General features: G+C 45.6%; 1 protein-coding gene across 1 annotated transcript in view; it reads left to right on the top strand.

The window, feature by feature from the left end:
- LOC139051354 (nose resistant to fluoxetine protein 6-like) overlaps nt 1-24,324 on the top strand; it is an 89,772-nt gene that overhangs the window by 18,243 nt on the left and 47,205 nt on the right. The window contains exons 2-6 of the mRNA XM_070528374.1: nt 2,544-2,711; nt 3,341-3,482; nt 3,995-4,163; nt 14,884-14,924; nt 18,414-18,536. Of these exons, the coding sequence (XP_070384475.1) occupies nt 2,544-2,711; nt 3,341-3,482; nt 3,995-4,163; nt 14,884-14,924; nt 18,414-18,536 (643 nt within the window). The remainder of the gene's footprint in view (nt 1-2,543; nt 2,712-3,340; nt 3,483-3,994; nt 4,164-14,883; nt 14,925-18,413; nt 18,537-24,324) is intronic.

Here is a 24,324-nt window from a genome sequence, read left to right as displayed (position 1 = left end):
TGGAAGGACGAGCCCAGGTCGAGCTTGGAGATGGCGTCGAGGACGAACTCGTGACGGATGTTATCAAAGGCCTTCTCCAGGTCCAAACCAAGGATGGCTCTCGTGTCCCGAGTGCAGCGTTCCAGGATTTGGATCTTGATAAGCTTCATGGCGTCCTGAGTGGAGAGGCCTGGCCTGAAACCTATCATGTTGTGAGGGAAAAGGTCGTTGGTCTCGATATACTCGGCAATTCTGTTATGGATGGCGTGCTCGGCCACCTTCCCTACACATGATGTCAGTGAGATTGGGCGGAGGTTGTCCAGGCTCGGCGGTTTACCGGGCTTTGGGATTAGTATGACCTTCGCCAACTTCCATTCTTCAGGTACAATTCCCTGCTCCCAAATCCGATTTATCTCATCTGTAAGAAACTCGATCGATGCGTCCTCTAGGTTTCTGAGAGCCTTGTTGTTAATGTGATCCGGGCCGGGTGCTGACCTACCATTGAGGTCGTGTAGGGCGCGGCGGATTTCACTGATTTTGAAAGGTTCGTCCAGCGCGGAGTTCGGCTTCCCTTTGTATACCGGGTATGCCGGCTCATCGGCCACAGTTTTGAGCGGCAGGTACTTCTTAGCCAACATCTCCAGCATGTCCTTTTCCGAAGACGACTTCTTGGCTTCGTGGAGCGCTTTAGCGAGGACACTTCTCTGGTTTGACTTGGTGCCGGAGTCGTCGAGCAAGTGTTTGAGAAGATTCCACTTCCCTCCCGTGCGCATCTGCCCGTCAATTGAATTGCAAATTTCGTCCCATTGCTGCCTAGACAGGGCTTGGCAGTGCTCGTCGATCTGCTTGTTGATCTCGGCTATCTTTTTTCTGAGCTTGCGATTCAAGCGTTGGCTTTTCCACCTCTCGAGAAGTGATTGCTTAGCCTCGAGAAGGTGTGCTAGCCTGCTATCCATTTTGTCTGTCTGTAGATCCGTCTCTATGGTTTTGGTGGTGGAGCAGACATCTTGCAGAATTAGTGCGCACCACTGGACGAGACTCTCCGGCTTTTCTCCACGGGCGGCGCGGGCCTTGCGAACCTCACGGAATTTGTCCCAGTCAGGCACCGAGAACGCCTTCTTTCTTTTCTGCTCCACTTGTAAGCTGGTGACCGTGATGTAGTGATCACTACCGAGGTCTATGAGCAGATTCGACCACATGGCTGAGCCAGCGTTTTTAACAAAGGCGAGATCCGGGACAGAGTCCCTGGTCGAGGAGGTGCCCCGTCTGGTGGGAAAGGCTGGGTCCGTCAATAGAGAGAGTCCCGCATCTCCCGCCTCCTGCCACAGGCTTCTGCCCTTGACCGTGTCGTGCGTGTAGTTCCACGCGTGAAAGGGGGCGTTGAAATCGCCGGCCACAACCAGGGGAGAGTTTCCGGCGAGTTTCGTTGCTCTAGTGATGATGGTTTTGAAACGTTGTCTGTGATCGCTCGGGCTGCTATATACGTTAAGTATAAAAATGCTAGAGGTATTGGATTGGCTTGGGATGACTTCTACTAGGGAGGTCTCCGTCTTGCTAGGCCGGACCCCTAGATCGTGTGCGACGAAAGTGAACTTGTTGCTGACTAATGTGCAGATTCCTCTGCCATCCCCACGTAGAGTAAGAGCTTTGTATCCCGGGAGTGAAACCTGATCAGTCATCGTTTCTTGCAATAATATAACATGTGGCTTTTCTTTGTGAGTGCGAACAAACTGCTGCAGGGTGCATCTTTTATGGCGGAGTCCCCTGCAGTTCCACTGCCAAATCCTAAATTGGGTGTGTGGCGCCATCCTTGCTGCATAGAGCGCCTTCCGGCGTTGCTACTAGGGTCTCGAGGGAGGTGGTTCTATTAATCGGTCCGGGAATGTGCAGTGATGGCGGCGTAGGTACCAACGCGCCATCCGTGAAGTAAACTGGACGTACGTGGGTTGACGTCATGATGTCCATTTGCTGCACCTTGGACTCTATCTCTGGCATTCTGTTTTCTAAGCATTGAATTTTGACGTTTTGTGCGTCTAACTTCTGATCCACGACCAAGAGTCGCTGATCCACTGCAGATAGTCGATCGGTAATCTTCTTGATCTCGTAGCAGATTGAATTCAACATTTCTCTGACTTCGGACTTGGCTTTAGCCGGTACATTTTCGGGCATGCTGGGAACGGCCTTTCTTTTGGCTGGGTTGCCCGAGTGGCTCGCATCCACGACCATGGGAACGTCTGTGGTTTGGGGAGAGGGGGTCCCCGAAGGGGATGAACTAGGGACTGGAACGGCGTGAGGTCCCCGAGGGGTTTGGGGAGAGGGGGTCGCCGAAGGGATTCCTGAGGGGGTTGAACAAGGGACTGGGACGTGGTGAGGTTGATTAGCCTTTCTGAGCTCTGCTATTTCGGCTCGCATTAACTCAATTATGCTGCGCATCTCGGCATTTTCTTTTCTAAGCTGAGCTATTTCCGACGAACCATGCTCTGGCGCCGCACCCCCAGTTACCTTTACGGCAGTTCTTCCTCCACTCCGCACCCTGTCTGCCCAAGTGGCGCCTTGTTTCCCAGCACCGGCTGGCTCCTCGAACCGGACCCTGTTCTGTGGGCCCCGGGAGTGGCTTCCCGATCTGGAGCGACCGCGGGACCTCGACCTGGAACGGCTCCTGGACCTGGACCGGGAACAGCTGGACCTCGAGCGGCTTCTCGAGCGGGAGCGCCTGCTCGATGTTCTAGCTGGTTCGCTGTCGGCGCTTGTCTGCGCTGGTGACGGGTCTCGCTTCCTGGATTCCGCATTTCTTTCCCTTCTCCTCCGCCGAACGATGTACGGGAGTTGGAACCTTTGCTTGCAAATCTTGTCCGCTGTGGCGTGCGGGCCCCCGCAGAGGCTGCAAGTAGGCGAGCAGGTGTGGTTGTCGTCGGGGTTGTTGGCCCCACATTTCCTGCATAGCTTGTCCTCCGGCGCTGGGCAGACGTCGGCTCTGTGGCCTAGTCTACCACAGGCATAGCAGCAGTCGTGCTGCCTGAGGTACAAGGAACAGTTGACTAGCGCCGAGCCGTAGAATACGAAGTTGGGGACCTTGTAGCCGTCGAAAACGATGACTACCGTTTCGCTATTCTTGATTCGCCTGGCTCCCAGGGCTAACGGATTTCTCTCGTTGAGAATGCTTCTGTCTAGGTCGGCCTGGCTCTCCGACACATCAATTTGACGTATGACACCCTTACACGTGGCGTGCGGTGCGGCTTCGTAAGTGCTGAGTTCGTACTGCTTGATGCCCAGGGTGATGCAATTCATTTTTAGATAAGCATCTGCGTTATCGCGAGACGCGGTGCTGAGGACGATAATATTTTGTGTTGCGTTGGGGCAGACGATGTCATGGCTAGCTTGCTCGGACGTGAGTCCTGCCGCGGCGGCGACGGCCCGACCAAGCCGAGCGGAGCCCGTTTTCTGAACATCCAGACCACCCCTGGGGCGGGCGATAATCTTCCAGTGTTCCTTCGGGAGCTGAGGCAACACCTATGAAATATTTTTAATGTCCTGTACTGGAGTACCTCTTGCCGAGGTGCTTTCTTTTCACTATATCTCTCCTTTAGCCAGCGGAAACGCTTTTTCTAGGCCCGGTAAAAAAAGAAAACGCGAGTAAAAACCTGGTGGCGAACCTCTATTTGGATGGAGCAGATGAACGCCGAATCTCGTGTTTATGTGTTTTACCCCAAACATAACTAAGGGCGTCGCACTTGTTTTTGAAGTTTGCTCTGCGCAGGATCGCTGAAGTGAGGGAGAGAGGACAACGCTTTGCAAACAGGTATGGCTATTACGTGGAGCTGACATCCTAAACCCGAATTCCTAACTTGCCACACTGGAAAAACGTCGAGAGCCTTTTTGTTTTCATTCACAATGACGATGCGTGCCCCACTACCTCTATACATATAAAAAAAGACATGATTTTACGCTGTTGGTATTTTTCGAGACAGAAAACGGTCGTAAATTTTTCCTTCCTCCCACCCATTTTTCGCGGCAGATTGACGGGCCCGCCAGTTTTCCTCGTACTGGTGTCGTTCGTGTATCCGGCCTTAATGAACGGGCCTGTGGCGGACCACATCAGAGAAGACATGTTCCTCAAGCCGTGCCAGAGCTCTTGGTGGACACCCCTGGCGCACGTCACAAACATTCAGCGCATAAAAAAGATGGTACTTTTCTACGCCAGTAAAATATTCACGATAAGGTTGCAACTCGGTCACGTGGGCTGTTTCCGCGCTCACTGAAGCCCGATTTTCTAGAACTTTCGAGCGCAATTGACGCTAAGAATGCTCCGATTTAACAGAGCGTGTTCAGATAACCAGTCACAGCGCAGTCCTGTCATATTAAGACAAACAGCCTGTCAGTGACGCACCCCGCGCCAAAGCTGCCCAGCTGTGTCCCGTCCGTAGAACAAGCTGTGCGCAAGAAGGCATTGCGCAAGAAGGCACGAAGTTATCATGAGGATAAAATGAAATGATAGCTCAGTGGCTTTGCATGTAAGTATATGCAGTTCTGGTGCCAACAATGAAGGTCGCGGGTATGAGTCCCAGCCACAGCAACTGCACCTCGTTGGAGGCCAAGCGCAAGAACGTTCCTGGGCCCACATATTCTGCCACGTCACGTTTCGTTACTCATTGTTCTTTTTATATCACGCGTCGCCCCGCGCGGCCGATTCTAACGATAACGGGGGGACGGCAACATCCGGACCCCGTTCGAACCAACGACAGAGGCGAAAAGAATGGATCTCCAGAAAGTAAGAAGGCCGTTCTTAGATTTAGGGATGCATCGAAAGACGGGAGTTGGTAAAAATTATTCCAGAGCCCTCCGCTGCGATGTCTCGCATAGTCTTGCCATAGCTCACGCAATCGTACAGGGCTTCAAAATCAATCAATAAATGAATAAATATATAAATAAATCACTCAATCAATCAATGAGTCAATCAATCACTTATGCTTGCGACATCTAGCCTTTACAGCTTGACGGACGTCAGAAATAGGTAAGAAAAGCTCCTCGTGCCACGGAAGCGTCACATTTTAGACGGTCAATTCTCTATAAGCTAAGAAGCAACCTGCAACGCTGTACAAAACAAAACAAGAAGAAATCCGGAAATTATTTCTCAGGATTTTAATATCCAAGTGCTTTGGTAACAGAGGTTGCAAAACTTAATTTTTGGTGTCTAAGGATAGCGACAGATTCGAAGCTGTCAAGGGGGAAATGTCGCTAGTTGGTTCCTGCAGCTTACACTCGTATTGGCAGCTCAAAATTGGGGAGAACACACACACACACACACACACACACACACACACACACACACGCACGCACACACACACGCACGCACACGCACGCACGCACGCACACGCACGCACACACGCACGCACGCACACGCACGCACACGCACGCACACACGCACGCACACGCACGCACACGCACGCACGCGCGCGCGCACCCACACACACACGCACACACACACGTATAACGTGTAAGTATAATGTCATCCGGCTGCAGTCATGCCCTCGTCGTCATACCACCTTTGTCGCTCCATCGATGTTAATCTTTCTTCGTCATCTATTGTAACCATACAGTCGTCACTCAATTACGATTATGACACCGTCGTCGTCTGACAGTCGCTATTACGTAACCGTTGTCAGACCGTAGTCGTCCTGCCACCCTGGTCGGGTCATCGTCGTCACTGCAGCTTGGTCATCCGACCCTCGCCATGCCGTTCTCGTACTCGTCACGCCATCGCCCTCATATCGGATTCATGATACAGTTGTCGCCACGCTCCTGTCACTATACACTCATCGTCATCCCATTTTCCTCACATCGTTGTCATGGCGTCGTCGCAATTGCGTCGTCGTAATGCCGTAGTGGTAGTTCCATCATGGTCATTCTGACTGCGACATGCGGCTCGTCATTCCCTGGTCGTCGTCGATCATCGTCGCAAATCCTTCGCCATACCATTCTCATTATGACGCCATCTTCACGCAGTCGCATTGTCTTTGTGATGACTTAAGTAACATCACCCGACCGTCATCATGCTGTCATAGTCATACCGCTTTCTTCGATCCATGGACGTCATTTCTTGTTCGTCATTACATCGCAGGTAACCATGCTATCGTAATTCAATCGTGATTATGCTCCCCTTTTCTAGCCATCATCATCACTGCGTCATCGTCAGGCAGTCGCTATCACGCATCCATTATCATACCGCCACCGTCATGCTGTCATGGTTGTGCCATCATTGTCATCAAGCTGTAATACCATCATCACACCATCGTCGTGACACCATCGTCGTTATGCACTGATCGTCATCTCAATGCGCTCATGTCGTCGTGACGCTGTTGTCGTTATGCCATCGTCATTATTTAAGAAACGATATCTTATTGTCGTGATGCTGCCGTAGTTATACCACTTTTATCGTTCTATCGACACCATTCCTTCTTCCTCATTGCATCTTCGTTACTGCGTCGGGGTTATACAGTCATCGTCATGCCGCCATGCTCATTGGCGACCTTGGCAAGCGAGTGCCACAGCAACGTAGGACGTATAGGGCTAAGCGGCTTAAAGCCGACGCAACGAGAGTCCCAAAATGACCACAACGCACGGTAAATAAAATTGACTTCAGGAGTACATTGCTCGAATGATAATCGCATTGCCTTCGACAGTAATCTTGAGATGATTTGTGCGTTATTTTTTTTTCGTGGCATTTCGTCCCGATCGGAATGACACCGCCACCTCTGGTATTCAGCCCGTGATCTCGAGCTCATCAGCGCAACGCCATAGCCACTGGCAACACGGTGGGTAGAGGTAGAACACGTAGTTACCGCAAATCTCGCTAAGCGCGCTACAGTCAACTAGTGAGATTGTGTAAATTTTGTGTCGGCTATTTCTAAACATTGTAATGAGATGCACTTAACATATGTTGGATTGCACTAAAGCTTTCAGCCTTACTCAGTTTCTTGTCATTCAGCTCCGCGCTATTTGATACACGGCACGAGAAAAACGAAAAAAGGAAAGCGTTCTGAACTTTCCTTTTGGCGAATAGGGGGGTCGAGGAGACGGAAGGACGGTTGGTTTTTTTTATGCTCACACTTCATAGAAAATGAATATACTTTTAGCAACTCATAAATTGTGGAAACGAAGCCCATTTTACGTATGCTGGCCTTTATTGTTATTGCTGGCAGCGATTTGAGAGAAAGAGAGAGAGAAAGGCAAAGGAAAGACAGAGAGGTTAACCCGAGATTATCTCCGGTTGGCTACCCTGTACTAGGGGAGGGGCAAGGGAATGCAATAGATGAGAGAGAGATGGATAAAAAAAGAAAAGAAAAACCAAAACACACACACGCACGTACACACTAACTGTTTCTGTTGGCACTGTCACGCAGCCCGCAAAGGCGTTCCTAGTCTTTCGCAGTGTCACCGTACAGTCCTGCGTCCCACAGTGTAGTCACAATTTGTCAGAAAGTCCCGTGTTTTTCAAGTATCGCAGCAGCGCCTTCATAGCAGATTGTGCTGATGTTCGCGTAGGCCAGTTTCCAAGGATCTTGTTTTCTGACATTGGGCGCTTGTCCAGTTTGTCTAGGGTGGCTGAGAGGACCGCTCTTTATGGGTTAAAACGAGAGCACTGACAAAGAAGATGGTCGATTGTTTCATTGCACCCGCAGAAGTCACAAAGTGGGCTGCTGGCCATTTCGATAAGGAAAGAGTAGGCATTTGAAAATGCTACTCCAAGCCATAGATGCACCAGAAGGGTGCAGTCACGTCGTGGAAGCTCGGGTGGAATACGGAGCTGTAAATTAGGGTCCAGCGTATGAAGGCATGCACTTGTGAAATCGGATGAATTCCATTGGGCTAATGTCAGGTCACGCGCAAGTACGGAAAGTTTTTTCGCTGCGTCGGCTCTCGAAAAAGGAATGGCAACGCAGTTGACGCCGTCATGGGCAGATCGGGCAGCTGCGTCAGCTCGATCATTGCCATGTATGCCACAGTGACTAGGCAACCTCAGATATATTATATCGTGTCCATTGTCGACTAGTCGATGGTGGACTTCTCTGATCTCTGCGATGAGCTGCTCAAGTGATCCATGGCGCAGTGCTGAGAGTACACTCTGTAGGGCTGCTTTGGAATCACAGAAGACTGACCATGCGTGGGGTGGTTCCTCCTGAATTTGACTCACTCAATTACCCAATGGCCCTCAGTCCCCAGCAGCTGCGGAACACCTGACCAACGCGGTGGTCAGACCTGTAACGCAGCAGAGGGTGCTAAGAATTTCTCGGTCCGGAGAGGCTGTCAATCGAAAGTGACCATTGCAACGTCTAACGCCCGAACCCTCTGCAGTGACGCTAGCTTAGCAGGACTCTTTGAGGAAATATCAGACATTGTTTGGGATATCATCCGCCTTAGTGAGATTAGAAGAACTGGTGAAGCTTGTACTTTGCTGAATAATGGACATGTCCTCTGCTATAGAGGACTCCTAGAAAAGAAGCAAAACGGGGTGGGATTCCCAATCCATAAGCACATAGCGGGCAGCATTGACGAATTCTACAGCATTAACGACAGGATAGCTGTAGTCGTAATCAAACTTATTAAGAGGTACAGATAAAAGGTAGTACAAGCCTACGCTCCAACATCCAGTCACGATGATGAGGAAGTAGATCAGTTTTACGAAGATGTTGAATGAGCGATGAAAAAGTTCAAACTCAGTATACTGCAGTAATGTGCGACTTCAATGCAAAAGTCAGGAACAAGCAGGCTAGTGAACAAGCAATTGACATCTACGACGTCCATTTTAGGAATGCTGGAGGAGAGATGCTGGTAGGATTCGCAGAAAGTAATAAGCTTCAAATAATGAGCACCTTTTTCGGGAAGCGTAGCAACAGACAGTGGACCTGGAAAAGCCCTAATGGTCAAAAAAGAAATCAAATTGACTTCATACTTCCTGCTGATCCCAGCACAGTCGAGGATGTGGATATGATAGGTAGAGTAAAGTGCCGTTACCATAGGTTAGTCAGCGCTAGGATTCACCTCAGTTTGAAGAGAGAAATATCAAAATTGGTCAATAAGAAAAGGTCAACCTAGAAACAGTAAGGGTAAAAGCAGACAAATTCAGGCTGGCAGTTGCAAACAAATGTCCAGCCTTAGAACAGAGAGTTGATGATGACATAGAGGTAATGAATGAAACCGTACCTGTACACTGGCTTCAGAGGCACCAATTGAAGTGGGAGATAAGGCACCAATGCAACCAGCAGGCAAGCTCTCCGAAGTAACAAAGGACCTAATAAAGAAACGACAAAGAATGAAAGTGTCCAACTCAAGAGATACAATAGAATTTGCGGAACTGTCAAAACTGATCAACAAGGCGAAAATAAGTGATATTCGAAACTATAACGTGAAAAAGGCTGAAGAAGCCATAAAAAATGGACGCAGCCTGATATCAGTGAAAAATAAACTTGGCATAGTAAAAATTAAGATTTATGGTAAACAGGGTAATATCATCAGCCGTTTCTAAGATATAGTAAAATTAGCGGAAGGATTCTATACTGATCTCTACAGTACCCAGAGGAGTCAGGATACCTCCATTAGAAACAGTAATAAACACGATACAGAAACTCCTCCTATAACTAGCGATGAGGTCAGAAGGGCCTTGCAAGAGAAGGAAACGAGGAAGAGCGGCAGGAGAAGATGGAATAACAGTAGATTTAATCAAAGATGGAGGAGACATAATGCTTTAAAAACTGGCGGCTCTTCATACGAAGTTTCTGTGGACTGCTAGGGTCCCAGAAAACTGGAAGAATGCAAAGATTATACTAATTCACAACAAGGGAGACGTTAAAGAATTGAAAAATTATAGGCTCATTAGCTTTCTACCAGTGTTATATAAAATATTCACCAAAATATTCTCCAATAGTACAAGGGCAAGACTGGACTTTAGTCAACCAAGAAAAACAGGCTGGATTCAGGAAGGGATACTCTACAATGGATCATATCCATGTCATCAGTCAGGTAATCGAGAAATCCGCAGAGTACAATCAGCCTCTCTCTAGGGCTTTCACAGATTACGAAAATGCGTTTTATTCAGTAGAGATACCAGCAGTCATAGAGGCATTACGTAATCAAGGAGTACAGAACGCTTACGGAAATACTTTGGAAAATATCTACAGAGGTTCTACAGCTGCCTTAATTCTACAGAAGAAAAGCAGGAAGACACCTATAAAGAAAGGGGTCAGAGAGGGAGCCACAATCTCTCCAATGCTATTCATTGCGTGCTTGGAAGAAGTATTCAGGCTATTAAACTGGGAAAGCTTACGAGTAGGGATCAACGGCGAATATCTCAGCGACCTTCGGTTTGCCGAAGACATTGTTCTATTCAGCAACAATGTAGACGAGTTACAAGAAATGATTGAGACCTTAACAGAGAGAGTGTAAGAGTGGGGTTGAAGATTAATATGCTGAACAAAGATAAAGATGAATAGCCGATAAATGAACAGAAGTTCGGGATCGCGAGTCAGCCTCTAGAATCTGTGAAGAAGTATGTCTACCTGGGTGAATTAATCACAAGGAACCCTGATCATGAGAAGGCAATTCATAGAGTAAAAATGGGTTGGATCACGTACGGCAGACATTGTCTGCTCCTGACTGGAAGTTTACCATTATCATTGAAAAGGAAGGTGTACATTCAGTGCATTTTACCAGTGCTGACATATGAGGCAGAGACTTGGAGATTGACAAAGAAGCTTGAGAACAAGTGAAGAACCGCGCAAAGAGCGATGGAATGATTGCTAGGAATAACGTTAAGAGACAGAAAGAGAGCGGTTTTGATCAGAGAGCAAATGGGTATGGTCGATATTCTAATTGACATTAACAGAAAAATATGGAGCTGGGCAGGTCATGTAATGCGCTGGGAAGATAACCGTTGGACCATTAGGTTTACAGAATGTGTACCAAGAGAAGGGAAACGATGTCGAGGATGGCAGAAGAATAGTTGGAGCGATGAAATTAGAAAATTCGCGGGCGCTAGTTGGGATCGGTTGGCGCAGGACAGGGGTAATTGGAGATCGCAGAGAGAGGCCTTCGTCCTCCCATGGACATAAAACAGGCTAGTGATGATGATGATGACGATTTGAACAATGCATAGATCAATGCTACAACAATGATAGAGCAATGATAAGATAAGTAGACGCACCAGGTGCGTCCGACACTGCAACAGACAGTTTTCTCGGAAACCTAATCGCAGCGGCATGCGCCAGGATGCATATGATGATCACTCATAGAGTACGTCTGTTGGAGAGTTGTATATTTAGTGAACTGTATAAGGCTGAACTGAACAGTTAATGAACACTTAACACTTGAAAACAAAGCTCTCTTTTCCGAAGACTTGGGTCTGAAAAAAACGAAAAACTGGAGATTTCTATGGACAGAAAACTGTCAAATCAAGGCCCGGAAAACAACTGAAAGCCGCGTCTTTCGCATCGCAACCGAATCCGACCTTTGAGTGATAATCTAACTCTAAGTCACCTTTGCGCCACGCCTGTCACCTAGGCAAGTCTCACAATTTCGTCCTATCTAACAGCTAACCAGTTAAATAAACTACTTTCAAATCATCAGCGATCTGTCTTGCACTCGAATGCGCGCATTCTGCGCAAGCACTTCAATGAATTCTCCGATCTCGTTTCTTCATTCACTTTCCCATTTTCAGTCATCGGAGTATCTGAAACTTGGTTGAGCGACCACGATAAATACCTTTGCTGTTTTTCTAGTTTTGTTCCTGAATACTCCAATCGTCCGTTCAGCAACCATGGCGGAGCAGCGCTGTATATCTATTCAGATATTACTTACAACCGAAGGAACGTTCTTGAACTTAATGTAACTAATTGTGAAGGCGTTTAGATTGACCTCATGAATGACTTCCTCAACATAGACAACAAAGACCTAATAATTGGTTGCATATATCGTTCACCCACGTCATCAGCAATAGATTTCTGTACTGCTCTCCATAAAGTCAGGGGACTGCTAGCAGATGAAAACAAAAATGTAATAATTATAGGCGACATCAACATTAACCTCGCTGATAGTACGTCTACTAATGATTTACATTATTCTGATTGTTTAACAGCTTTGGTTATGAATGTTTAATTAAGATACCGACACGATGTGCTAACCACCCCATAGGTACATTAATTGACCATGCATTATCAAATTTCGCATTTCCACCAGACGCAGGTGTTATAATGACCGTCATAACTGCTCACTATCCTATATTCTTAAGCTTTCACTATACTCATGACTCCGTAAAAATCACGTACACGAAGGTTATACTAGACAAAGAATCATTCCTTGACGCCGTGTCGAACCTTGACTGTTCCCCCATCTTTTCTACAAATGATCCACAAAAAGCATTTGCACTGCTTAACTCTTTGCTTAAAGTCATGTGTTGATCGTCATTCCGTTCAAGTTAAATGCAAAAAGAAGTACGCGTCGCCTCAAAATCTATGGATAAAAGATAAGCTCTTAGCTTTAATGCGCAAAAAGGATAATCTTTATAAGAAAAACCAAACGACAACCATTTAACAAGAAAAGTTTTCTAACCAGCTTTCTGCCGCATTGAAAAAAGCTGAAAAAAACATGGTACGAAAGAAAAATTTTTGAATGCGGTAAAAACGTAAAAAAGAAATGGGATATTGTTAACTCCTTCTTAAACTGGGCAAATAATCGCGAAGCTATCACAGAAATTGCTTATCAGGATAAGGTATACAAGACCGCCAAAGAAATAGCTGATGCGCTTGCTGATTTCTTCTTTAGCAGCGAGCTACAGTCACCTGCGCATGACAATCCCGTGCCCCAGCACCTGCCACATTCTTTCTTTTTATTTACAACTACATCCCAGGAAGTTCTAAACATTATAAACAACGTGAAAATAACCAGCGCCGGCATCGATAAATTACACCCTTCCCATATAAAATTAATTGCTCCCTTAATAAGTGATGTCCTTGCAGACACAATCAAGGTCATGTTTAAATCAGGCAGTTTCTCAAAAGAACTAAAACAAGGCAAGATCACCCCAATTTCTAAGAAAGGTGACCGCTCTTTACATTCCAATTATCGCCCCATCTGTGTATTACCTTTCTTTAGTAAGGTAATCGAAAAGCTAATAGAAAGACGTTTAACTAATTACGTTATAAAACTTAACATTCTCTCATCATTCCAATACGGCTCTCGCTCGGGTTACTCGACCGAACTGGCTCTTGTTGCTCTAACCGATCAACTAAAACTCGCTATCGATGAAGGGAATAATGCAGCTTCAGTGTTTGTAAATTTAAGCAAAGCGTTTGAGAAAATAAATCACCGCATGTTATTACGTAAGCTTGAATCATTGGGAATTACCGGCCCAGCACTCTTGGTACTACAAAATTACTTAACAAACAGAATGCAGGTAGTAGCCATTTCGGGCGTTCATTCTAAAACCATGTTCACTAATATTGGCGTGCCCCAGGGTTCCATATTGGGTCCGCTTTTACTTTTATTGTACGTCAATGATCACCCTAACTGCCTGTCCTCTTCGAAATGCATACTTTATGCAGATGATACTACTATTATTAATTCCAATAAATGTATTACAACCTTAGTATCTAACCTTAATGGCGATTTACACAGCCTGTTGGAGTGGTGCCATGCTAACCAGCTACAGATAAACCCGTCGAAAACAAAATTTGTTGTATTCACTTCCCACCAACAAACACTTCACTCCATTCCTCCTTTCTTTTTTGGTGGAAGTCCTATCCTTGCAAGTTTCTCATGCAATTATCTTGGCATAGAAGTAGACAAACATTTGAAATTTACTGAACACTTCACGAAACTAAAACAGAAGATTACCTACGGGATTAGGGTATTTCTAAAAGCACTAAACATATTGGACCATCAAATATTTCTATCATTATACTTTTCATTTATTCATTCCCACGTTAACTACTTCGTTACTTGCTGAGAAAACACTTACATAACCCATTTAAACTCATTGCAAATCCTACAGAATCAGGCTATTAGGATAATTACATTTAGCCCATATAACAACAACGCCTCATATCATTTACGAACTAATCACATTCCTACGGTCACACAACTCGTCAAATATTATCTACGTACCTTTTTGTTCCGTCAAATCAATTACACACGATGCGATAGCTTGTTACCACAATCTTCTCTATTAAATACTAATATTACCAGGTTTGCAATAAATGGGAACTTCACTTTACCTAAAATACATACTAATTATGGCAAACAGAGCATCCATTTTTCATCTATCGCATTCTGGAACACACTACCATTATACATAAAAACACTTAAAATTCACGAATTCAAGAAACAACCAAAAGATTACATTCTGTCGAATACTGATGCCTAGTCCATACTCACAACAATTCTTTCAGGGTGCCTTCATTTCATTTTCATTGCCATACCATTAGGATTCTGTTTTTGCCTCACATATACATTCAAGTTTAAAAATTATACTGTGTTCGTCGCGTCATTTACACAGTTACTTTATCAGTTGTCAACGAGATTGTGTTACAGTGCTTTGTTTCTTGGCATTTATGCATATGTATTTCTTCAATCATGCTATTTATACTAAAACCTGTAATTTTTCTATGTTAACAATTTGTTGAAACTGCTGTACTTTTGTTTTATTACGTTTACTTTGTAAAGGAGGTCCCATTGCAGTTTTTGACTTCGGGACCTCCTTCTGAATATTAACAACTTGTAATCATTCTAATGATCTCAATAAAAACCGATTCTGATTCTGATATAGAAAAGTGAATTACCATTTAGCTGCTCCTTTTCCTTTCCTTTTTTTTTCAGTGTGCTGTCCACATGTGGTTTCTTTCGTGTGATTTCCAGATATACCTTGCATGTTTCGGATTCATCATGCTGATGAAAAGGTAAGCCTGGACAAAAAAAATACACTCACCTACTTCAAGCAGCTCCGCAGCACTCATGTTCACAATTCCTTACGAATTTTAATCCAACGAAGTTGCGCATAGAATTCGTGCAAGGAGAGAGGACGCACACATGTGCCTATTTCAGGGCGTTTACACCAACTAGACAAGAGCAGGTTGAGTTTGCTTGTCTACCTGAAGAGGCTCATAAGGCACAGCCGGTAATTAAAACAAAAATCGCGTACTATTCTCCTTGATCTTCCGGTCCATTATCATACCTTGTGACTTGTGACGTCACCAGAGTTTGAGGTCACCAGGGTAACAGCTGTCTAATGCTCTATATACGACGGGCACCAGTTCTTATATGTATGATAGCACGCATTTGCCATGCCAGTAGGACGTTCGCCCTTCCTCGTCTTGCTTGCTTCTCGGGCGCAATCAACTGATTTCAACTAGCGTACCTTGTCATGCCCTTGGCCCGCTTCCGGCAGCAACAGCGTGTAGCTGAAGCATGCGGAGTGTTTTTAAATAAATTAACAACAACGAAAGCTCCAACCTGACGTTCAGAACTGACACAATGTCAATGTGTCTCCTAGAAAAGTACAGATCGAGGAAGAGATACAACTGAATTCTGGAGCTTTAAGGGCCAAAACCACGATCTTCAACATGCTACTAATGCTCGGGTTACCAGCATTTTTGAATTTCGCCCCCATCGAAATGCGCGGCCGCAACCTAGATTTGATCCCGCGACCTCGTGCTTAGTAGCGGAACATCATAGCCGCTAAGTCACTGCGGTGGGCAGGTAGAGTCAGCACCCATGGGGAGGGTAGCGATGGCGAGAGAGAAAGAGTCCGGTCGCCCTCAAGCTCAAAGTGGTCTAGGGGCCCCTGGAGTGCCGACCCCCCATGCAAACGCTATATCCATAGAGTTAGGACAACGATTCGAGTGAGTTGTTCTAAGTTCAGGATTAGAATTCAGCGCAAAGCACCAAAGTACGCGAAGGTAGGTGTGTGGTTAGCTAGGTGTGAGGTACTACAAATACAAGCGCCTACTGCCAGCTGAATTTTTTGATGTCAGGGAACGTACATATAGGAACTAGGGACGTAGAAGGAGACAGGGTTATTGACTACGGTATCGCAGCCGCGTCGCTATATTGGCAGGTCCAAGAATCAGCAGCACGATTTTGAAAATCCATGTAAGGCAGAAAAGAAAAAGAAATACAGTCCAAAAGAGAGCGAAATAACGGGTATCCACAGGTTTAAAAAAGCACGAAAGGCATTAGCTTCGGGAAAAGGCATCGCTAATTAATCGTGGCCCAGCCTGCGGCTATTCAGAAGAAAATTCAGTCTTGTTCGGCATATTAATGCATCTTTAACGCGTACACGTCCCTTTGACGTGGTGAGTTTTCGCTTTTTTGTAAGGTCGCGTGACAAGCAGGTGAAGCGGGTGCAGCCCTAAAAATTTTTGCCAATAGCCGAGGTCTCATAGCGAAAAGGCGTCGAATAAGAAATAACTATTTCTCTTTTGTTCGGTCCAATCATGCATGATCAGTGTGTACACATCATATCAGATGGGGAGGTATTGCTGCTTTCGTGACGTCGTGTTCCAGACAGGTGAAGTGGGGGGGGGGGGGGTCCAAAAAAGTTTTTGACCAATTGCGGAAGGCTGAGATAGCAGAATTGGAATAGAAAAGTTTGGAATAGTTTTACGTTATAGCGCCCCTGGGCGCTATAACGTAAAGCTATTCCAAACTTTTCTATTCCAATTTTGCAATGAGCGCTCAGCGATTGATCAAAGACTTTTTTGGACCACCCCCACTTCACCTGTATGTAACACGACGTCACGATAACCGCGGACGGTTCTTGACGGACGCTTCTTTGACGTTCCGGGATGAACGCATACCGGCGGCGACAAGGATTCCGTCCCCAGTCTGTGTATGGCGCACGCGTCGGAACATTCCACGGCAGTGCTCTCTCCCGTCGTCAGTTAGGCATAGGGCACAACGGCCGCACTGTCGTTGTTTGCGCAGATCGCAACGCATCGAACCATCATCCGTCACCGTTTTTGACTCATCTGGCCGCAAACTTAAAAAAAAAAACCTGGCCGCCAGCAGCCCAATGCCATAGCTACTAAGGAACCGCGGCGTGTTGCCTCAAACGCAGCTGGGACACATACACTGATACGATTTTTCCTTATGCTTCAGCTATTTTAATTCTAAAGACGCCACCATCATTTTTGCCTACGCAAATCACGAAACACTAGAAACTTGCCTAAGCAAGCTCCGCTGTAATAATGTGAAGCCATTTCCATTCCATTTCCATTCCACGCCATTATTGTTCCCAAAATCGTGAAGTTTGTTTTAGTGGCCTGCCATTGGAGCTGTATTTTAGAAGGACCCGCAGTTCGACTGCACGAGCGGTTCGAGCTCTGATTGCGGGAAACGACGCAGAAAAGCGTTAGGCCACAGCTGTCAAAATTTCACCCATACACAGAACGTAATTTCTTTCTAAGCCGAAGAAATCTTTGGGTGTTGAGTACTGCTCGCATCGTCGGACGCAAAGGACCGTCGGTCGGCAGAGCCACATGAAGGCAGCTAAGGTTAACAATGATCTGGTGGTATTAACTCCCTACTTTTGACTGAACATCTTGAACAAATACTAAACGCAATCGCAAGACACTGCGCCATCATAATTCAGACCAACGTGAACAAGTAAAACAACACAACGTACGAGGCGTGCTTATAAAGTAGCAGATGAACTTGTGAACGCACGCCTTCCAAGAGCTACATTGCATTCTATTCGATGGTGACGTGTCTTCCGCGGGTGCGCGAAAGTAGGCATTTATTGTTAATGCTAAAGTAAAAGACAGTTAATCTTTCTTTCCTCGTCACACGTATATAACATTGATTAGTAATTTTATTTCTGCCGAATGAAATCAAGCAGTGGCTGTTTTTCAATAAAAACGTTTTTTTTCTTTCTGAGTGTTTGTTCCCTCTTCACATAGTCGCGCTTCGATCGCTGCTCCCATAACCGCCCTTGCTGATGTCGGTGACACTTGGTTCTGGACCGCTTTTTGCCCGAAGCTTCGTGACCCCCTTGGAAAAAGTGCGCTTTTTCGTATACGCCCAGTCGATAGCATCTCTGTACTTTGGGTCCTCGATTTCTCAATGTCCTCAATCACCTTGTTTCTTCTAGCTTTTCGTGTTGGCGCCGTTGATCGCCAGTAAACGAACTATAAGACTGAATATGTATCAGATCTCAATTTCAGGTATGAACGGTGTCCGTACTAGGATCTAAAACATTTGCAGTGTGCTCAAATAGTTGTAATAGAGAGGGAGAAAAAAAACACTCATCATATGCCTATAAACCATGATTTCTGTCAGTATTTACGCGACCTTAAAGATGTTGTTAACGACGCAGTTTCACAGCATAATAAGTAATGTGTGTTCCTTTTTCTCTTCTGAACACACGCACACACGCAATTGAAAAACAGGAAGGCCCTGATTGGAGGAGTGTGCCTGGCGGTCTTGTCTGCAGCAGCAACCGTGGCTGTGGCGGCGCAAGTCTACTCCTACCGCTATGGCGCCTTCATGTTCATGCGATCACTGCAGATGGAGTGAGTTTTTATGCAGCAGCGTTATCTGAGTGAGAAAATAATTTCAGTATAGCCTGAAAAGGAGAAGTAAAGATCGTCCAAATAATATTCATATCAGGTAGTTCGTGCATGGCTAAGGCGAATTCATCAGCTGAACTGTAGACGTTGGACAAAAAGGAGACAAGAAAAGCACAAGGAGCAGAATTGAAGTCCTTGTCTTGTCTTCCTTTTGTTCTCAAGTGTTCTGCTCAGCTGTTAAAGCTAGACATAGTAGAGATCGTCGCATGAACCATCCGTTGTGGTAACAAAAATAAAGTTTTTTATTGCGACAGAGATAGAAGGAAGGACGGAGACACACAAACACAATGCATAACTGTTTCTGTGGGTGCTGTCACGCAGTCTGCGAAGGCGTTATATGTTCTTACATAGTGTCAACGTCTCATTAAAATGTTCTACGTCACACAGCACACTGCGCCAGAACGTTGGAGACATCGACGCAGAGTCAAGCGAGCGGTTTTCGTAGATGGCATAATCCAATATGTATATGAGCCAATCCCGATAACGCTATGGCGTTATAGTCGCGTAGTAGTAGCATGAGGATGCGAATATTCTTTTCTAACATTGCTGGGCTCATAGCTTTGTAAAGAGATATGGACACTGATAGACGGTGGAGTCAGATGTCACTTCTCACATTAGAAAATGGAAAATAGATCACAGATACGAACAGGCAATCAAAAGGGGATAATGAACCTCCAAAATGATAAGAAAAAAACCGGATAGACTGTATCAAGGACGCAGCCGCAGTGGAGTACGTGAAAAGTCTTGTACGCGCTGCAGATGGTGTTTTGAATTATCTTGAATTACGGGGTTTTGCGGGCCAAAACCACGATTGGTTTGAAAGTCACGCCGTAGTGAGGATACTACGGAGGATATTATGACCACCACGAAATCTTTAACATGCGCCCAATGCGCGGGAGTTCTCACATTTCGCCCCTATCGAAGTGCCGCCGACGCGGCTGCGATTTGATGCCACGACCTCGTGCTTGGCAGCGCAACACCATAATCACTAAGCCACCGCGGCAGGTCTGCAGATGGTGCATGAGCATCAGGGTAAATAAATGACGTATCCAAATGTACAAATTAAATTTATTAACTCATAGGAAACTTACATGCCCTACTTACGTCAAAGCTAGTGGGCGTCTTACTGTCTGACTTTGCAATCGTGCCCGCTACCTATTCGCAGTGGGCCCGTTTGTTTTGCAGCAGGTGTTTGGGCACTAGAGTAAAGAAATGAGACCGCTACTGGTGGAGCACGAGACAGCTCTGCGATAAAGCCCTTCAGTCTTCGAAAAGTCGCGAACGGCTTTGATGTCTCCGCCGAGCTACGCGATTAGATGATAGTGATTATTTATTGGCATCCACTTGGAAACAGTCGGTTGTAAGAAGTAGCCTAGCCTACTCGAGCTAATCAAGTCATTTGTAAATATTTATCAGTGTAGTATTTTATCTATGACTCCTTAATCACTTCTCTATTCTTTAAGATCTCTATATTTACCTTGTATCGCTACCTGTGGCTGTAACGGATTCGGTCCTGTCAATTTGTTCCCTGCTTTATTTCCATCATCAATTTAAACAGCTCTGGCTTGGCTAGGCCGTCGACTGGTTAATCATTCCATCGGCTTTATATCGCAACGCTACTGTAAGGTGGACGTTTCCTATGGGTCTCGCTAGATTAATACATTCGCATTCCGTTAGACTGTGCTAACTGGTCTGCGGATTCTCACTGCAGCAGGCAAATGCCTCATCGTACAGGGAATATTTGCTTCGGGATGTTTTTGTCCTCAGGCAGTCAGGTCGGGCCTCAGATAACAAGGCAATGACCTATGCATTATCATACAGATTTCCCTTCGCGATTTTTTTCTTGCTTTTTTTCGTGCTTCCTCCATGGTCTTTTTGTTTTCCATCCTTTGCATACAATTTACGGTTGCTGTATCGCTCACTTTCTTTTTGATGACTCCTGGTCCTCTAATTATTCTTTCAATTAATCTGTACCTGGTTAACAACTTCCGTGACCTCTTCCCCCATTCTCTCTCCACGCTTTTGAGGTACAAATGTTTGTGCGCTTTTATCATCATCATCAGCATGTCTTCAAGTCCACTAGACGTCAAAGGCCTCTCCCTGCGATGTCCAACAACCCCTGTCTTGCGCTAGCAGACTCTCAATTGCACCTGGAAAATTCCTAATATCATCACCCCACTTAGCTTCCTGCCGTCCTCGACTGTGCTTCCCTTCCCTTGGCACCCATTCTTTACCTATAATGGTCCAGCTCTAATGATCCACTGGTTATGTATCCTACGTATTACACGGCCTGCCAAGCGCCATCTTTTTCTCTTATTGGCACCCAGAATATCGATTATCCGCGTTTGCACTCTGACCCACGACGATCACTTCGTGTCTCCTAACGTCACCCCTAACAAATTTCATTCCATCGATCTTTGCGCTGCCCTTAACTTGTTCTCGAGCTTATTTGTTAACCTCCCAGTTTCTGCCACATATATTTGCACCGGTAGAATGCAATGATTGTACACTTTTCTTTTCAACGACAGTGGTAAGCTCCCAATCAGGATATGATAATGCCTGCTATGTACTCCAATTCATTTTTATTGTTCTGTAAGTTTTCTTCTCATGATTAGAGTCCCCTTTGATTATTTGACCTTATTTGTGCACTTTAGCCACCAATTCATTCTCATTCATGATCCTGATTCTTTCTTCAAAACTAATTTTGCTCTGCAGTTATCTCACTTCAAAAGAGTCCCAACCCATACGTCTCCCTGCACTGTCTCATTTGTGGTTTAAACGCGGTTCCCCAAAGTCAAGTAGCCTACCCACCTTTGATTAACTACGAACCCCCAAAATATGTCCAATTTTAGGAACAGAATGGCGTTTTCGACTGTTAGAGCTGGCCCCAGTAGTCCGTTCCAAATTCCTCGCACCACCTCATATTTATTGGGGCCCCAAAGTGTTCTATGTGTCATTATTGCTGCGTTCCACTTTACCTTAATTCCTAGATAATCTTTGTGGATATTTGAGCAGGTCTTTCCTTCGTTTATGGTTTTACTACATCTATCAGTCTCTAGCCTTTTGTCTACGTGACCTCGATCTTAACTTTTGTATTTAGCACTTCAACAATAACGTAGCCACGCCTCCTGATGTGGGCTAGGAGTAGCTGGCAGGCCACGTGCATTGGAGAAGCCGGAGAAACACTCATGTAGCCCTTTTACACTCATTGCAAGTCCTACCGAATCAGGTTATTAGGATAATTATATTTAGCCCATACAACCACAGCGTCACATATCTTTTACAAACTTTTACAAACTAATCACATTCTTTGAGTTGCAAAAATTGTTCAATATGACCTCGGTACATTTTTGTTCCGAAAAATCAATTACACAGGATGCGATAGCTTGATACCCCAATCTTCTATAATAAATACCAATGTTACCAGTTTTGCCATAACTAGGAACTTCAACTTAGGCAGAGTATATGTTAGGGTAAGAAAAGCGTTCATATTTCATTCATCGCTTTCTGGAACGCACTACCATTAAATACAAAAACATATAAAATTCATGCAATTAAGTAACCACTAAAGAAATATATTCTATACCATGCTGACGCTTAGTTCATACCCACAATTATTCATTCAGTGCGCCTGAATTTAGCTTCCATTGTGATACCACTATATTGCTGTTTGATGTGCTTGATATGCATTCGAGTTCGTCAATTAGGCTATTTACGTCCTGCCATTTATATTGTTACTGGCAAGGTTTAGGAGTAAGCATCCACGGCGAATACCTCATCAAATTTCGGTTTGCTGATGACATTGTTTTATTCAGCAACACTGTGGTCGAGTTACAACAAATGATTGAGGACCTTAACAGGGAGAGTGTAAGAGTGGGGTTGAAGATTAATATTCAGAAGACAAAGATAATGATCAACTACCGGGCAAGGAAACAAGAGTTCAGGATCGCAAGTCAGCCTCTAGAGTCTGTGAAGGAGTACGTTTACCTAGGTCAACTAATCACAGGGAATCCCGACCATGAGAAGGAAATAACAGAAGAATAAAAATGGCTTGGACCGCATACGGCGGACGTCGTGAGCTCCTGACTGGAAGCTTACCGTTATCATTGAAAAGGTAGGTATACAAACGGTGCATTTTACTGATGCTGATATATGGGGCACAGACTTGGAGACTGACAAGAAAGCTTGAGAACAACTTAAGGACCGCGCAAAGAGTGATGGAACAAAGATTCCTATAGGCATAACTTTAGGAGACAGAAAGAGAGCGGTTTGGATCAGGCAGTAAACGGGTGTAGACGATATTCTAATAGACAGCAAAAGAAAAAAATGGCGCAGGGCAGTTCATGTAATGCGCAGACTAGATAAACGTTGGACCATTGGGGTGACAGAGTGGGCACCAAGAGAAGGGAAGCGCAGTAGAGGACGGCAGAATATTAGGTGGTACGAGGATATTAGGAAATTTGCGGGTGCTAGTTGGAATCGGTTGGCGCAGGACAAGGGTAATAGGAGATCGCTGAGCGAGGCCTTCGTCCTGCAGTGGACATAAAATAGGCTGATGATGATAATGATGATTTATAATGTTAATTTATATTAGTGCTACACGGTATTATGCGACACTGCTCTTTGATATGCTTCTTATTTATACACATTTAATTGTCAATTAGGCTATTTATGTTAAAGGAACCTGTAATTGTTTCTTGTTCAGAATTTGTTGAAACTATGCTAACCTGAGCTTTATTATGTTTAGTTAAGAAAGGAGGTCTCTTCCCAATCTTTGGCTTTGGGACCTCCTTCTGTGTAAGAACATCCTGTAATCTGCCCCAACTTGCAACAAAACATCATGGTGGTGAGTACCCCCGACGATATACGTGCTTCACGTTACGCCGAGATAAAACAGATCTGCATTGGTGGCAAGGAACACGTGGTTGGTGCATATCAAACCGCGCCATGTGGCACCGTCAAAGGCGTTATTAGAGGTATCTCAATAGAGGACTCCACGGCCGCAATCGACCGGAACATTGTTAACTCGAGAAATCCCTTGGCACTTGGTGCGAAAAGGATTGGTAGCTCGACCACAGTCATCGTGGCTTTCAAGGGCCTGAAGGTCCCTAATTACGTGTGCTATGGTCCTGTTCTCACCAAGTGCAGCCTATATCGAAAACAATTCAATGTATGTAAGCAGTGCGGAAAGGTGGGCCGCCGCCGCGACGTTTGTCGAAACCCTCACGTGAGGGCTTGCTTTGCTTGCGGGGCCGTTGACCCCAAGGAAGACCATAGATGTACCCCCACTTGCAGATTGTGCGGAGGGCCACATCTGACCGGTGACAAGGTTTGCAAGAATAGGTACAAGGTCCCATACGTAGTTACAAAGAGGCAATGGGAGTGCAAGATGGCCGAACAACAAGCACAGCAGCAACAACGAGCGTCTCTCAGAGTTGAGGAATTTCCATCGCTGATGTCAGCAACCGCAACACCTGCCGGCCCAGCTGGTCGCCGCGCGTAACATTCCGTCTCGAAGCGCAGGGCCAGCGAAAGTAAATAGCATAGCCTTAGCCGTAAGCGATCACAGTCACGTGACTGCGTGAGCTGGGCCGATGCAGCAAGGCGCGGTGCCAAGAAAGCACAGGGGGGTACCACCACCACCTCCAATACCACCGCAACGACCAAGACCATTAGCACCAGCAAGACCGTCGATAGCAACAACAACAGCAAGACGAGGGAAGTCGAGGCA

The sequence above is a fragment of the Dermacentor albipictus genome, unplaced genomic scaffold (assembly GCF_038994185.2).
Source record: "Dermacentor albipictus isolate Rhodes 1998 colony unplaced genomic scaffold, USDA_Dalb.pri_finalv2 scaffold_11, whole genome shotgun sequence".
Lineage (NCBI taxonomy): Eukaryota > Metazoa > Arthropoda > Arachnida > Ixodida > Ixodidae > Dermacentor > Dermacentor albipictus.
The sequence above is the reverse complement of the archived record's forward strand: the minus strand, read 5'-3'. Positions and strand labels throughout refer to the sequence as shown.